At 33.6% G+C, this 18047-nt stretch overlaps 2 protein-coding genes across 6 annotated transcripts in view; one reads left to right on the plus strand and one right to left on the minus strand.

Moving 5' to 3' along the window:
* Positions 1-429: 429 nt before the first annotated feature.
* LOC128989137 (arylsulfatase B-like) lies at positions 430-8240 on the plus strand. The gene is made up of 8 exons (XM_054411005.1): positions 430-558; positions 1325-1484; positions 2210-2436; positions 2974-3229; positions 3786-3943; positions 4284-4419; positions 6458-6619; positions 7780-8240. Exons 1-8 carry the CDS (start codon positions 430-432, stop codon positions 8229-8231), a joined length of 1680 nt encoding a protein of 559 aa, XP_054266980.1. The 3' UTR covers positions 8232-8240.
* A 191-nt stretch (positions 8241-8431) lies between these two features.
* Positions 8432-18047, minus strand: part of LOC128991158 (choline/ethanolaminephosphotransferase 1) — a 32352-nt gene continuing 22736 nt past the window's right edge. For 4 of the 5 annotated variants that reach the window (XM_054413926.1, XM_054413930.1, XM_054413929.1 and 1 more), the window contains one exon: positions 8432-13626. In XM_054413926.1, the coding sequence (XP_054269901.1) occupies positions 13550-13626 (77 nt within the window). In that variant the 3' untranslated portion in view covers positions 8432-13549. Of the gene's footprint in view, positions 13680-18047 lie in introns of all 5 variants that reach the window. The other variant, XM_054413927.1, reaches the window with a different exon arrangement.

Raw genomic sequence — 18047 nt, forward strand, 5'->3', positions numbered from 1 at the left:
CAAAATGGTTTAGGCGGTTTTTATGAAATCCAATTTCCCGTTATTTTTAGGTTTTATAGAAAATCCCCATTAAAAATATGAATTAAAAAATAGCTGGAGATACAATTGGTTAGTACCCACATACCAAATTTCATCAAAATTGGACCACAGTGGATGTGTGGCTCTGTACACATCCACACACACACAGAAATCACTTCAAAACCAATTTTTTTTTCAAACAGATATATTCATCCAAAACTAAAACTAAAAATTTTGAGAAAAACAATACTTTCTCCATATACTATGTACAGGAATAGGGGGAGACAGTATAACACAGTAAAATAGATATAGGCAACAAATCAATTGTATGTACAATCATTGACTATTATTAATCCAGCGCAAAAAAGGTACACAATAATTAATGATCTTTGGGAACAATTTCCAGACAAAATGTTGAATTCCGGAAGAAGACAGAGGCTGCTGCGGATGATGGGATTGATCTTGATCTGTTCTACGTGGTGTACGAGTGCTGAGACAGCCACAAGACCTCACATCATCATCTTCATGGCTGATGACATGGTAAATCCATAATCCTAACCTAATGATCATATTCTTCTTGTTGGTGTTAAAGTGGAAGCGGTAGTTACGACTGGAAGAGTTAATAATATTCTAAGGAGGGCTGGACTTGGGTCAAGTTAATTCTTGCACCTAAGCATTCAGCTTCAACTTTGTCAGTTTTTATTAGCTAGTCCATTCATACTTACAAGGAAATTATTGTTATAGTTACATTATGTTAGACTAGCAGAGTACCCGTCCTTTGTACTGGGTTGGCGTATAAGTATAAAATGCTTATTCCAGTAAAACTAGTGCAATACCGATAACATTTGCAATGGGAGAGGACACGTTTTGAAAACATTTGGCTCTTTTAATTCACGGTATGCTATGTATAGTATTATAGCACCTACCATAGCCATTGTTCTACCACTGCATCTATAACAATAAAAAAAAATGGAATTCTCATTTTCCACAGCTTTTTGTTGCTAGTTGGTTCAAATTATATGTTGTCATAAATGCAAAAAAAGTTATTAGTGCTGCACCCTGTTGGTAAACCTTATAACTTTTTAATGCTTTACCATTCATGGCTGCATCTTAGGAAGCCAATATGTTATATGGTATAGATACAACCATTCCATACCAAGATCTAGCTAGTCTTAGAACAGAATTTGATTCAATATATTGAGCCTCCTTGAAGGTGCAGGTGTAAAATTTGGTTTTATTTCTTGAACACAGACAGAAACTATATATTCTTTACAATATTAGAAGATAACCAAACAAACTGTCCCAGGGATGGAATGATGTAAGTTTCCACGGCTCAGACCAGATTCTCACCCCTAACATAGACAGGTTGGCCTACGACGGAGTAATTCTACATCATCACTACGCCCAGCCCCTGTGTACTCCTAGCAGAGCAGCCTTCCTCACTGGCAGATATCCTCTTCACACAGGTACCTACTCAACATTTTTTTTATTTTAAAAGCTTTCATTGTGAATCACATTTGAGCGGTTTGTTCAGTCAAGTTGTCTATGTGTTTTTGTATTATTTTAAATGTCTTTGTTCCCAACAGTCTAGATCTGTAATTCTCATCATATAAACATATGTAAATTTCCATTTTTGCATTTATTCACCTCGAATCACCTCTCATACAAACATGTATCCTCTTTTTCTCTCATAAAATAAACCTCTTTCATACCAAAACCCCCAATTTCTCTCACATATTTAACTACACCGCACACGGTTTGTTGTTAAAAAGACAGTCCTATATGTTTTAAGCTGAATTCAAACACTCGCAGCAACTTTTCTTAGGAGGGCTAAACAATATCTTGTTCCAGGGGTCGGGAAAAGGCTCTCCTCTATCAACTTTCTTAATATAAAGCGATCAAAACATTTTTTTAAGCTGGCTAAAAGGTGGAATTAAAAATTATAGGCTTATAATTATCAATGTAATTACATTAGTATACAAATTTTTTATGATGTAATTATTTATTTTCTGTAAGTTCTTTTTTTTATGCTTTGGACGAATTTTGAGCATTCTAAAACATCCCAAAGCTTAGATAATTCTAATTTGATCCATAGCTCACCACTGTTCAATTAAGTGACTTTAACAGTTCGTTAGTCTAAAATGTTCACATCACATGAAGAAATTTCACTAACCCTTCTGTTGATGCACAGGAATGCAGCATGGGGTCATTTTAGAACCTGAACCGTGGGGATTGCCATTGGACTACAAACTCCTTCCGCAACACTTGAACACTCTCGGCTACACGAGTCATGCCGTGGGGAAGTGGCACCTTGGCTACTTCCAGAAGCAATACACTCCCACGTACCGAGGGTTTAGTTCTCACTACGGTTTTTACAACGGCTACCAAGATTACTACAAACATACTGTGCAGGCGTCCGTAAGTAGCTTATCTGACTTATATCATTTAACCTTTTGGATGTTTTCTTCAAAAATTACAGTACGATAGGCCTAATTACCAGGGCTTTGTTTGAGGGGACTACAGGAATGGCTTTCTAACCTTTCTAGATGAAATTCAAATTTAAAACCAAATTCAATGATAGTTTTTGAAGGAAAAGCACTTAAGGAATATGCTACAGAACATTCCATCATACTACAGAATAAGAAATGGATTAGTTTGCAAGAAAAGAGTTTCAGGACAGCACAAAAAAACTCACTTCACAATCTATTAAATATAATTCATTCATCCGAGGGGCCTTTTGAAATGGAAGTAGTAGGTACATTTATAATATGATAAATATGTTTACATACCTTATAAATCCAAAATACAGCTCAATTTCAAATTGTTAATGAATATTACAGCTCAATTTCAAATTGTTGATGAATATAACAGCTCAGGAGCTAGAATGGAAATAAATCTTCTACATTTCTAAGAATATCACTCTTATTTCATGTTATATATCTTTGACTCTTACAGTTCACAAACTTTGAGGGCTACGACATGAGGTTTAACGACACAGTGACGTGGGAGGGAGTCGGCCGCTACTCTACAGACCTTTACACAGAGCGAGCTGCAGATATCATCACGCAGCACAACACTTCTCGTCCTCTATTCCTCTACCTCGCCCATCTCGCTCCTCACGCCGGAAACTATGACGAACCTCTACAGGCCCCAGCGGACCACGTTGATAGACACAAGCACATCGCGGACCGTGAGAGGAGGGTGTACGCAGGTAACTATCTTTAGTTAGCCACCAAACATGAGTTTTAACATGCTTAGGTGCATTGCACTAGAGTGAATTTATCTTAAGTGAATTTTAAATAAATAAATCTCCTGCTGCAGCAAACCTGTAGACTAAGCCTGTCCCTGGACCTGTGGACCTGTGTCATATAGAGAAATGGACTTCATAATGATGTTAAATTAAACCTAAGTTAAAACCTTTAGTTCTAAGACATTTCCTTGACTGTGCCATGCATGTAAACCAGTGTAACGGCAATAAAGCATTCTTATTCTTAAGCAAATTTCCATTTGCCTGATTTGATTTTCCCTTAAATAATTTAAATAGGACTAAGTTTAATGAATACTTAGGTTTAATGAGTACAGGAAAGGTAATAAGGTGTGTTCTTTTTGCTATAAATATTATCTGCTAAAATATTTGCACCCTCTGGTGTGTCAGAAAAGATCAGTTTCAAATAGTCAGATATTTTTAAATACTTATGGTTGGTCACTTAAGCTACTCGTAAAAATAACTACATAATAAATATAATGATGAGAGTGTTTGTCTACAGGTATGGTTAGCAAGCTGGACGAGTCGGTAGGCAAGGTGGTAGGAGCTCTGAGTGCCGCAGGGATGTTGCAAGACTCCATTCTTGTGTTCCTATCCGACAATGGAGCAGCAACTAACGGACTCCATGTCAACCACGGCTCCAACTGGCCTCTTAAAGGGGTAAAGTTTATAATATATATACTGATGCTGTGTTACTGCTTTGTCTTTTTCCATGTAAAGTTTCTCTAAGGAAAGGATTGAGGGTATCTGAGAAGTAGCAAAATATAAAGAAATGGATCATTGCTGGAAAAAGTTCAGGTACGTACCTAAGAGTATGGACATCAAGTATTGTGAAAAAATGGACAGTGTAAACAAAAATAATAAAATATAATATTGCTTCAGCTTCAGAAAGGATATCACAATAAGTGTTGTAGACTAATAATAGGTCAAAATAATTTGGTATTTATCAATCACTTATCGATTATTGAGATGGGCCCATGATGTTGATGTTTTATTGCAGGAGAAAGGAACACTGTGGGAAGGTGGCATCCGAACCGTCAGCTTCGTCTGGTCTCCTCTCATCAAAGACAATCAACGAGTCTACAATAACTTGTTCCACATCTCTGATTGGCTGCCTACCCTTTACTCAGCCGCTGGTGAGCTTAGTTACTAAGTGCAATTTAAATCAAATAGTTAACTTTTAAACAAAAACAAATTTATGTTAGGTGACGTAGATATTGTAATGACGTTCCTGATACAGGGCTTTTGATGGATTTACAACTGATCCAATGTGAGTTGGTGAAACCTTTGAATATTGATAGAGCAAGACGATCCATTCTCATGTAAAGTTGTGGCCAGCTTTTAAATCAGAATGGTTGTCATTAACAAGCCACAACAGATTGCGCTTAAGTAAATCAATGATTTCTGGAAAATACGCAGGGTTTTCAACCAAGTAAAATTGATAGATCAACTTAGTGTAAGCTATAGCACCTGTCATGTCCTATCATGTTGGTGACAAGGAATAAAGGACGATAATAGAATTTTAGAAACCAGCACAGTCTTCTTCTATATAAATAAAATTGTCTGTACATTGCTCAGAATTATATATTTTTAGGTTATTTTTACGTTTTACGTATTTAAAGAAGCAGAAACGAGTCTCATCTCTATTTCTGTCTGTCTTATCTGTCTGTAACACTCAAGATGGCATTTTACGCAATCTTCTCCGTGAAAACGAGAGTACCTATCAAGATCCAAGTCATTTTAATGTATTCACTGGATTGGCAAGAGTGTCTTTAGTGATTAAAATATGGCCTCACTACTTTGTAAATAAAATTATGGACGTTCAAAAATGCAGTTTTGTGAGATTTTTGTCAAATTTTTGTTCAATTTTTATCACATAATTGTCTATGAAATAACGAACAGCTGTTCGGATCAAGATTATTTTTTCTAGCTGTCACTGATATGTTTACAAATACCGCAACCATTTCGAATCACATTTTGAAAGCAAATACCAACCAAGTGAGGTTAAAAACGTTTTTTCTTACATAACGGATTAAATAATCGCAAGTGCAATATTATAGTGTAACGGTAAATGAAATTAAATAACTAGGCATCATCCAGGTCAGGAACCAGAAATTCTTTGTGTATAAAATTGTTCTTGAGTTTTGATAACCAGAAAAAATACCTTGAATCAGTGTTGTATATGGCTGGAACACTTAATGGTCGTCGCCAATAGCTTACAAACAAGGTTTCCACTCATTGACGGCGCTTCAATGGCGATTGTGTAAAGTGTAAGTAAAGTAAAAAAATCACAACTGCAGTGGGTGATTGTAACAGAGGTTTACGGATGATGCTAAACTCGCTTTTCCAATGTGTCCCTTTCTGTTTCTACTCACCGTGTAATGCAATCGCTGGACCAGTAGACCATACAGCAAATAGGCCCATAGCCCATCTCTTAGGTACGTACGCCTACCTATTTATTCATCTAACAACCTTTTCGACGACGCGAATATAAATTCGCCTAAATATTGTGAACGAAATAGGTACAGTAACGTAATTAATGACTTTCATTTAAATGTATTTTTGGGTTGGTTTAGCTCAACTCTCCAACCCAGACAAAGCAGCAGTAACTAGGGTTATTCTATTTATCATCCTACAGCCCATTACAGCCCTGGCGACCACTTTAATATGGGGATGGAATGTCTAGCTCTATATAACAAACTGATTTCCTAAGCAGTTAACAACAAAAATAATGTTTTTGAATACAAAAACCTAAAACTTCAAAAACTTATCTAGCAATGTAGTTACTTTAAACAAATCTGAGAATTTTCAGGAACAAATTTACCATAAAAATTACAATAGGAATTACATTTCAGAACTCTGTAAGACAGAAACACAAACTGGAATTTAAATTTTTTTTGTTCATCGTTTTTAAAATAAACACTCTAAACAGTGCAGTTTTTGCAAAGTTTTTTCTGCTTCTAGTGGATAAAACATAAATATTTGAATTATTTCACTAAAGTTGCCCTGATACAAATCTGAAATATGTGATTTAGAATACCTTTAATTCTCAATAAGCGGCTTCTATGACCAGTAAATATCTTGTAAAAGCTTATGTTGATACTTAAAGCAAGTTTATTTTGTGGTTCAATAACATTTCACATTGGATTTGGTGATAAATTATTTTGTGTTTAGGGGGTGATGTTGCGGATTTGGGAGAGATTGACGGAGCAGACCATTGGCTTGGGTTGATGTCAGGTACAAGGCTACCACTACCCAGGCACGAAATACTTCACAATGCGGACGAGAAGACTGGACTAGCATCTTTGCGTGTCGGCCCTCTCAAGTATATCAACGGTAAGTCAAATAGCCGCTATTGGCATTACTGTATCTAGGCAGCATTCAGTTTCTCAATAATATTTTCAATTTTCATCATTTGTGAATACAGAACAATCTCTCTCTTAACGGATGATCCTCACGGGATTGAGTCCTCGTCTAACACGGACAAATAGGCCTACTCAGCTGCTCATACTGACGCTTAATTTTGCAATGTTTTTTTTTTGTAAAACATTGTGTATAAAAGTAACAAAAAAGTATGCTATTGTCGGGACCACATAAGTTTGCAGTTGAGGGAGGAGCCTATTTACCATAGGGTTTTCAATGAACCAATGAGAACCGTGCGGTGTTGCCAAATCTAACAATACCAGCTGATTTGAAAATATAGCTTTGTATATTTTTATTAGTTTTGTCAATGGGTGATGTGGCAACGTCGCACTAGCCTCGTCTTGTGATTGGCTGCCACCAACTGCAAACTTACGTGGTCCCGACAATAACTGATTATGTACTTGTATAATTGTATCAATCAACCTTACTGTGGAAAGATTATCTGTCTCCTCTATACTAATAAGAAAAGGGTTGGGAAGACAAATTTGGTAATTTTCTGTAACACACAGTAAAATACTATAATACTAGTTAATTAACTGGTTTTTGAGTGCAACATCTTAAAAAAAACTTGTTAGCATTTTATTTACAAACATTATCAGCGTAGCCTAGCGTAGGGTCTCCAGACCAACCATTTTTCTTGCACCTACCAGACTATTTGCCATTTGGCCTCAGTAAGTGGCTTGTACAATTTTCTTTTATCACCCTCATACACATGCATATTGTTGGAATCCTATTATTTACTTGACTAAATAGGTTTAATCATACTTGAAAATGTTCTAGAAAAATTATATATCAAACTCTGTGTTTCATACAAAACTAGATTTCAAAGAACATGATTCAATTTTGTTACCTTCCCTAGGTAAGGATGGGAAGGGGAAGTCTCTAGATTCTTTAAAAAGGCCGGCTTAACAATAGAGTTTTAAAAGTTTAGGACAAATAAACTGGCCGTTATTTTTGCCCAAGCAGAGGTATATGATCCAAGATCTCTTAATAGAGCGTCTACTGCACATTTTATCAGCCAGCTTACCTCTCTTTTCAAAATAAAATAGATTAATTAATTATTTGCGTTTCAGGAACACATCTGTTGGGGTTCTTGGACATCTGGTCAGGGAAAGATACAAAATATCAAATACCAATAGAAACTTATGTTTCACAAGTCTTAGGAAGTGACGTAGCCAACCACCTATCCAAGATCCAATCAGTTAAAAATACCACATTAACTATAGACAAGATAAAAAATACAAGAAGTATGCTTAAAGTTGTGTGTAAGAACAAGATTAAGAATAAGAAGAACAAAACCGACCTGTGTGACAAGACTCCGTGTATATTCAATGTACATAAAGATCCGTGTGAACAAGAAAATATCTATATAGTGGTAAAAGATACTGGGATCGTAAAAGATTTTGAAAACCGATTGCAGAGACAGAATAGGAATGCTGTTAAGCCCCAAAATAAACCTTTGGATATCAAAGCGAATCCTGACTTGCACAATCACACTTGGATTAGTTGGCAAGATGTAATGTAAAAAAAAGTTACCATGAAATAGATATAAAGTGTTATTATATTAAAGAGGTTGTTTAGCATGTGAGAATTGTTTTCTCAAAATTTGTTCTTAGCAATTGACAATTCTTACATCTACCAAATACAAGCTTTAATAAAATAATAATCAATGAACAAGAAAACTGAAACCACTCTAGTCATCTAAGGGAGAAATAAAAACAAGGATTTGACAGTAACATTTATTTAGACACTAATAAAATACAAAAATTTCCTATCTAATTAACTTATTTTAAGGCAAGTACTTTACGAAGAAAGCTTATAACTGTATCCACAACATATTTTTGAGTTAAAAAAAATTGTTAATACAAAATCTTTATCACCCTTGTATCCTTCTCCTTGGTTCGTTTTTGAATATAAGGTAGTTATTTTTATCTTTTGAAAAAATATTTGTGAATTCACAGGCATTACAGTTTTAGAAATTTGTTAAGTGAAAATAGTTAAAGAGTTTTCACGTGTTATTATAACATATATTTAATACCTATTATTTGAATATTCGATGCTGAAAATTGGCCTCAAGTAGTGGTTTTACTATAGGCAAGTGCTAAAATCTGTTTGGTGTTGGGACACTTAATCCGTGTTGAACACTTAATCTAGGCCTTCTAGAAAGAACCCGCACCAAGCAATCTTATCTTACTTAGCCTACTGTTGAAGTACGGTAATAATAGTCTGGCAGATATTAATAGTCCGTTCACAAAATTTAGACGGTTTGAGGGGAAGTCCCACCCCCTCTACTTTGCTTAATGTATGTTGCCGGTTGAATAAATTATTTTTATTTTTACTCCTCGCCTCAGCTGATAGCCAATTGTTTTCAAGGTAGGTTGAAGTTAAAAAACACCTTTTCTTCCCCTAAAACAACCTAAATTTTGTGAACGAAATATACCAGTAATGCTAATGAAATATTTAACATTATTTCAGAAAATATTTCCAACAATTGTACTTGCAAGTAAGTTGTCATCACCATTTTTATTATTGCTAGGCCTATTGTTTATATAGTTTATTCCTGAGATAATTTATTTTTAAGGCATTGTGATCATATTGTTGTTATGTAGGTTAGCTTATGAGCTACAGGTAGTTTATGATAACTATTTTTTAATATATTTTTGTGATTAAATAATTTTTTACCATGCTGTAGTGATTAATACCAAAGTCAAAATACCCCTGCCATAGACTAAGCGAATTTCCATTTACCTGGCTGGACTACTACTCAAATATTCCCCTAAAATTGTTAGATTTATTTTCTTTTTATGCAAAATTAATTTTAATGGGTACTAACTAGTGCTACAGGGAAGGTAATTAATAGTGTTTTTATTGAAATGTTCATAGCTTAGTATTAAATAAACAAATTGGCCAAGTTCGATCAAAACATACCAATAAACAAGAAAACTAAAACAGTTTAATTATTCCCCATAAGTATAACATGGGAATTTTAAATTTACATTTTTTTATTTTCTCTGTAACCGGCTTACAACAACGCTTCAATATACAAATATTATTTTTTTTAAGATCTACAAAATGGGTTGGAAAGAAATTGCCAAATTTTATGTTTTGAGGGTCAAAAATGGGAAAAACTAATTTTTACTCCATAAACCCCCAAAAAAATCGTTCCCATAGTCCGATCATGCTGGTTTGCAAATTTGTTTAAATAAACATAACCCTTTCCACTTTGATTAGTTGACCCCTTGTTGTCCCATACCGTTGCATTTAATTTCATGCAAAAAACATGTTTTGGGTTTTGTGTACATATACTGACTAAAATAAATTATTTGTTGTACTTGAGGGCTTGATTCTTATTTAGCATAAAATTGTACACAAGTAAAACATAAAATCAAAATAAATATATAGCCATAAAATATTTTTTGAATGGTCATTATATGAACAAAGCAAAATAAACGATATAAAATATTTTTTGGGGGCTTTTTAAAAGAGTAAACACATTTTCAGGGTTAGCAAAACATTTGATCAACATTACTTATTTAGTTGCCAATTCAAATCAGCCATTACAAGAATGGTTAGGTATATTTTTACAGAAAAAATGCATTTTAAAAATCTTAGATTTTTTTTGTCATAGTAACCATGTATACCGTAATTACTATGGTACCATATGGTTATAATGCCATAATAACTATTGTCATTTCTATTCCCCAGCTGACTAAATAACTCATAAATATTTTTCATGCACTAAAGACAAAATCATTTTAGTATGTATAAAACTACTAGACAAAGCTACCAAAAAATTATGACAATTTTCATATTCATTAAACAAAATGGTGGCCATTTAAAACTTTGTTTCTTAAATAACTCGAAAACTGTTGATTTTACAAGAATGTTACAAGAATTACTTTTTTAAGGCAATTTTATTACAAATCAATTGACACCTTGCAGCTTTAGTGATACGTGACCGCTGGAGGTTAAGTTGCAGAGCATGCTGGAAGCATTAATAAGTGAAATAACAAAATGGCGGCTGTGTGAGTGACTAAGGACATCCGGACAATTTAAATATGATATTTAGATATGTTTCTTACTCAGAAACAATGCCCTAAATTTTGGTAGAAGGTTCTGGGACACCCTGTATATAATATATGAATTTGAACGGATGGTGTTTTTGGCCTTTGGGGACATCAACACTAAAAAGGAAATTGGACCCTGGTCTAGGACTTACAATGAGACCTACGATACTGTAATAGCTTATTCGCTATATGGGAAATTCACTAAAACGGTTATTTTTTAAGCTTTTGTTTTGTGATTGACTTTATTTATAAATTAAATTCCAAAGAGGTTAAAAAATGTTTAATTTAAGATACATTGAGAGTAATTTCCCAATTTTTGGACTCATTTGTACAGGGCCGGTTTAACCCATACGCGAACTACGCGCGAAAAAGTGGCGCCAACGGGACACAATTTCTTTTTTTAGAAGACAAAATTGGAAACAACTTTACTGACAAGTGAACAACTTAATTTTGTTTTTTTCACTCAGAGTTCAAGTATCCAAAACACCACACCAAAGGCATTTATTCCGTTTGTACCAACAGCACCTGAAAAATGTGTATACTTGTCCAGCACTTCAACTCAAGGACTCAAGGCATTGATTTGCAGTTTCGATTTGTAATGAGCTGACGCTCGGCAGCGTACAGCGCGGCGCCACTATCAGGCAGCTTATAAGCTTCATCCTTAAATTTGCTGTTCACACAAACACAACAGTTAGCCTACGACACCGTAACTTTTGAACTGTTCAAATTGAACATTCTGTATTCTTTTGGCAAGGTTATACTTAAATTTGGGTTTTCGTGTTTTCTACATGTTTAATGTATTCAATTAAAAATTCCTCTCTTGTCATCTACCTACACCTGTTTTTCATTGTAATAGGCTTTATAAAAACTTATATCGTATCCAAGTTATCCTGTAAAAATTGATTTCACATTTAGAAATAAGCTGTTAACTTTGGGTTTTGCTAAAGTGTATATGATGAGTAAAAACGTTAAATTTCTGTGAATAATAAGCAATATTTGAATAATGTCTTTTATTGCAAGTATTCTTCTAACCTACACTTATAAAAAGTTCTTCCTAACATTTTGGGAAAAAAATTCACAAATAGTGTTAAGTTACGTTTATGGGGGGGGGGGTGTGGTTGGGGGGGCTCTGATTCTAGGTGGCGCTGATTCGGTATTCGCTTAACTCTGAAAAATTCCTAGAACCGGCCCTGCATTTGTACTCATTTGAAGCTAAACAATTGAGTAAAAATAATCTATTCTATCTAAGTTATTACACTAAACTGATAATATTATCTTCAAACACAAAGTAACGTTGGTAAGTTTTACATTAGTAAATCCTTTAATAAATTATTGTTGGCTCTCCCAATGCTTGTATTGTTTCAATTTCCTCAGTTCGACTACAAATAATTTTTTTTATCAACAAATGCAAGCAAGCACTTTTAATGTCCATGCCAATTAAAAAAAGGGGATCAAATTCCCTTTTGGGAAACTTTGTAGAACTCAACAAAATACAAACAAGTAGCCTATTTAAGCTCTGACACTACACTATTGTGTCATTAGAACACAACACAACCTACAATTTGCGAAACAAATACTCTACATAATTCAGTTTATTATGAGTATTAACACACAGGATAATCTCATTAGAAGAAACAACCACATATTACAACTTAACAAGTATATTGATGAACTATTGGAATGAACAAATAGTTTCAAATCAACCAACATTAAGAAGAACCCATTATTGGATGGTAACTTAAATGAATAATCACAAACTAGACTGTATTGTTAGTGTCTGGTCAATGGCCGAGTTTAAGATAATTCTCTGAGCAGGACTGAAGATTGATGGTTTGAATCCCATCAGTCAGTTCTATGTTGAACCTCGTGTCGAGTTTGCCCGTATTGGGCAGAGTGTACAAAAAAGAAACAGCTCTTGTGGACTTTGAAAGGAAGGGGAAGTTGTTCAGCTTCCCTTTTAAGGGTTAACTTATCTTGGCCAGACTACTGTGATGCATGAGGATATAAAGTATAATAACTGTTATTAAACTATGTCTGAGAAGGCCATCTAATACCATATTTATTTAGTAGTTCAAAATTTATCAATAAATGTTGTGCTTTTTGTATTTCAATTTTGATACTATATATGTAATTCTTGCGCAGAGAAGTAATGTAGAGAGGAATCATTCAATCTTACATACATAAATGGTGTCTAGCACTAGTCGCTGGTGTCTAGTCAAAATCCTACACCGCCCCCTTGCCCTCACGGTGGAGGAAGACCCTGTGTCCTGTGCAATTTCTGCACAGTGCTCAACGCTCAGGCTCTTCCTTGCTCGTCACAAGTATATTTCCAGAACAACATACTAGAGCTGAAAGCGCACAGTCGTCCCATAAGCAATTTTGTCATACATTACTTCTCTGTATTCTTGTAATTTATCCAATATTGACTTATAAATAGTTTCATGGCTGGAATTGGACACATAATTATTCTATGTTAATCTAAATGCATTTCAAGAGCCTTTTTAGCCAAATAGCTTATTTGATCTACACACCAGTATTAGGATAATACTTATTTTCCATTGATAAGAATATAGTTACACAACACTAAGTTCCTATTTACATATTTTTAACTGAGGTAAATATTCATAAATTAAATTGAACTAGTTGAACTGCCAGGTGGTTGGGATGAGGAACACTTTCGAGGTAAGTATTGCGATTCTTTTCCATTCCGTGGAAGAATCATCTTCAAGAGTCTTCTACGAATGTTGCATTTTCCTTTCAATACAAACTCTCTGGATCATCCTTCATCAATATCTTCACATTCTAGCAGAGGCACTTTATCTTCGCTGATCTCAATTACATGTTCCTCATCAACTGCAATCATCCCAATAAAACCATGGAAACCATCGTTCCCTTTTAACTAAAACCTACAAAACAAAATACTGTAAAAATCAACTACTTTCATAACCCCCAAAACAGTAGACAATGTACATAAATTAATCATTTGTCAAGAACTAAGTAGTATGAAAGCAAAGTGTTTACAGTAGACTCCATATTATCCATGATAATGAGTGGCTGTGGGTAATGGATAATGCAAACATAACTTAAAATGTACGTGAAATAACTAACACTGTCTTTGTATAGTTAAGCTTAATGTTTTTCTTGTATGGTTTAGGTAATGCCTAAAGTCGGGTTTAAACGATGCCAGTAGGTAAGACGTCAGAAGACAACTGACTGGCATGAAATTATTGGCTTTGTGCAAACACTTCAGGTCAACTGCCTTGCAAACTACCCTCACAATTGCCCTGAAATTCAGTTTTGCCAGGTGTAGACTGAGGAAAATGAGCGAGCAGGGCAACTGGCATCCGACAATTCCACAATCACGTGATTACAATCGGCCAAGACAACTGTCTCACCAACTGGCATCTTGTAAGCCCGGCTTAAACGTTTTAAATGCAGTGTATAACTTTTAAACTTTGTTTAAAAATTTAAGAGGATTTTGATTGTGATTTTTTCAAAAATCAGTTCTCACAAGTTTGTTAGTAATTTTCTTTGAAAGTAGCCATGACAAATGAAGTATAAAATTTGTATTGAGACAAAAAAAGAACAGTAAAGATGCAATTGTAAAAGATACAAAAAATCCCTTCTGATATCGGAAAAAAATAAAATTAACTAATAAAATTATTACTGTAAAGTGGTAAAAATAGATTCTTATTCTTTATTTGTTTATCCTTTGCAAAATCTTAGCTAACATTATTTGTGCTGTCTACATGTTAATACATGAAAGTTGCATCTATTTTTATGTTAAGCAATAGCAAAAATTCCCGTCATCAGCACTCAACGTGGATTTATAACATTAGAATTATAATTTTTTAAGTCGTAAAAAGACCGAATGCTTGCATGTGTTATACCTTTGACTATCAATACAACTTCAGTATCCAATAGTCAATAGTTATACACTCTGCTTAGAGTTAATGATGATTTTACTCACTGTATGTCATGCAAACTAAATGCAATCAATAATAAACCAACGATAGTTCAGAAATTAGCCAAAAACAGCCAGATTATTGGAAAAAAATGTTCCATTCACGCATGCATAAATTAGAATTTTTTTAAATATAATAGAACTGCTTATATTAAGTAACCTTAAATGTCTTATACCTAATTATTACTATAAAGTATATTAATATGTACAAATTTCAACAAAAACCAAGGTTTGAAGCTTTTATAAGCATAAAATACAACGTTTAACAATAGAATGATACACTACTGTAGACATTCCATTCTCATGCCAAAATTATATGTAGCCAGTTTTATGATAATACAATAGTTGTAAATAAATGAGACACCGGCAGAGTAATATTGTATCCTTCCTTCTCCAAAACGTGTTACCATGCCAAAGAGCAACTTACTGTAAAATATTGTATCATTTGCAAAACAATAAACAATCATAGTACAAAATAAACAGTATCAGAAAACTGACACATACTTTCTCCCATTAGCATGTCAACAACACAAGGGTTATTGATGGGAGTAATTATATTTTAGGGGTAAAATCACAAAAATTGCAACTTGAGAATCATAATTTTTACAGCATTAGGAGTTGTACCATGTTGTTTAAAGTTTGTCCATAAGGCCCATAAGATACTACATTTTAATAAAAATCGTTCACACATATTTTGTGGGGATCCAAATTATATTTTATGGGTTTCTATGGGAAAATTACCATTAAATATTAAAATTAAAAAAAAAACAGGGATATGCCATGGTATAGTACCTACATAAGAAATTTCATCAAAATCGGACCACAGGTGTAGTTTGTATCTATGTACACATCCACACACACATACATCACTTTAGGGGAACCCAAGTACCAAAAAATATATATAAATATTTCCACCAAAATCTTAAACTAAAAAATTTTGACAAAAACAATACTGTCTTCATTTTTTTTATGTATGGAAAGAAGTAAAATAAAATGATGAACGATTGAAGCAAATTCTATGAAAGACTCGTTCAGCAATGTCCTCTTTGGGTAGTCCCAAACAACTGGCTACAATTTGGTTTCCGTAGATGGAATGCCTACGAGTCAACAAAACAACAAAAGCACAATCTACTCATCAAAACCACCAAGCAATATCCCTGACCTGGTTTAAGCTTCCTCAAAGCATCCACAACTTTTTCAGCATTTCTTGAAGACGTGAGCACCTGTGGTTAGAACTAAGGAGTTTCAAATAAATAAAGCGATTACTTATAGGAACTATAAAAGGTATTGTAGGGTATAAAAAAGCGATTAAAGGGAGGTATAATGAAAAATGTAAAATTTTTACATTTAACTATTTTATCTGTATGAATTTTATCTTTTGGCTGTTTGAGGAGGTGGTTATTCAATGTATAACATTTTCTCATTGCCTAAAGGAACTAAACTTTTTGTTTTATACAATTTTTGTACACAGTAGAATATAAATAATGTGGATTAATTGGACCAGAATTACCTTAAAAAGGGCCAGCCTGCACTATCTGTATAGATACATTTTAAAATTGTATTTTTATAGGTAAATTAAAAGATCTATAAGGGAGAAGAATTGAAAACATATTTTAGGTTCAAGCACTGTTTCGTATTTAATTTTCATCATAATGTGTACAGTGCACAGTAAAAACATCACTACTTTTGAGCTTTTATAAAAATGTGGGATAGGATTTTGAACTATGGAAGTGGTTTGTTTTTTAGCAATGTCATCAGTTTTAAAAGACAGTAAGAAATTGTATTGCTTGCTAAAGACAAATCAGGATAATTGACAGTCTGGATTTTTACATCCAAATTTTCAATATTCTATTGCAACTAGATCAATAAAAAAAAAAAATTAATTAAAATGTTTGCTTTTGCATGATAAGTAGGGTCTAAATTGGGGTCATAAAATTATCAGTTAAATCATATAGTGATTATTAGGATTTAAATCTGAGCCCTTGTCCTAGAAGTTCCACTTTAAACACTATAGTCCTCGCCACCCTAAGTTGAGGCAGCCCAAGGCCGCATCTAGTGCGGCCTTTGGCTGCCTCAACTTAGGGTGGCGAGGACTATATACCAGGGCGTCCCATAGTTGTCTATAGGAACATTGGATCTGGACCATGTTTGGATTTTCTCAAATTAAATTGATTTGACATTATATTGCACAACATTTTTCTTATAAAACAAAAAATTCTGAAGATTTTTTAAAATACATTTCTAGGTACCTATCTAATGGCCACCATAATCTTCTCAGTAAGATAGCTGAACTATATCCCACAAAAACCAACTAATTAGCCATTTAATTTAAAATATTTACTCAGGTTCATCCATTACTTTTTTCAGTAATTATTCTCTGAACATTTTGGAATGGAATTTTGAACAAAGAAGAGCAGTCTTACTAAATTACCAAAGGTAGAACATAATTATTTAATGGTTTAAATAGCAGTCGAACACTGGGAGATCAATTATAATAATTGAACTACCACAATTGTTATGGAAATTGCTGTTACGTGTACAAAACTGTTGAGTACATTTTTTGTGAATTGAAATGAGTTTACGAAAATTCTTTGTTGAATATATAAAAATATAAAATATATGACTTATATTGATAAACTATTAAAAGTACAATAAACCAGAAATAACAGATAACACAGGCAATATTAAAATGTATTTGTATTCAAAACAGAATGCCACTGTCTACAATTTTTTGTTGGGATGGCAGGCTTACCTGATTTAGAATTTTTTTTTTAATATAACAAAACTTATTATATCAGAACTTTTACCTAGTTCAAAAATCAAACAAAAAGTTAGTTTTTACCCACGTAGTTTAAAACATTAGATCTAGTAGGCCTAGTAAAACAATTTTACCTTCTGTTAAACATTGTCTCGCTTCACAATTCTTTGTCCAACTATAAAATGTTTATGATTAGAACCAAAATATCTACTTTGGAAGGTAGTGTTTAAAAATACTATTATCTGACTGATTCAGCAGTTTTATTAGTTTCCAACGGTTACAGGTTGTTGATGGTAACTCAACTAACCGTGTTAACATTAACAAATAATAGTAACAATTGACTGCAAAGTATTACTGTACAACTAAACAAATAAATAAGAGTAACTTTGAGGAAAATTATATTTATATACACAATCTAGGGGAGCATTTGATTACAATAACACAAATATGTGTTACACTATACACATCAAGCTATAAAATAAACAAAGAAAGGATTCTGCCGAGTGATACATATACAGGGAACAAAATATTACTTTCACACTCAGGTAGATT

The sequence above is a fragment of the Macrosteles quadrilineatus genome, unplaced genomic scaffold (genome assembly GCF_028750875.1).
Source record: "Macrosteles quadrilineatus isolate MER2022 unplaced genomic scaffold, UCM_ALF_1.0 Scaffold_3__2_contigs__length_128488019, whole genome shotgun sequence".
NCBI lineage: Eukaryota > Metazoa > Arthropoda > Insecta > Hemiptera > Cicadellidae > Macrosteles > Macrosteles quadrilineatus.

Coding starts and splice junctions, on each gene's coding strand:
- LOC128989137 (XM_054411005.1), top strand. CDS start 430: ATGTTGAATTCCGGAAGAAGACAGAGGCTGCTGCGGATGATGGGATTG. Junction 4,420..6,457: donor TACCCTTTACTCAGCCGCTG/GTGAGCTTAGTT, acceptor TTTTGTGTTTAG/GGGGTGATGTTGCGGATTTG. Junction 6,620..7,779: donor CCCTCTCAAGTATATCAACG/GTAAGTCAAATA, acceptor TTTGCGTTTCAG/GAACACATCTGTTGGGGTTC.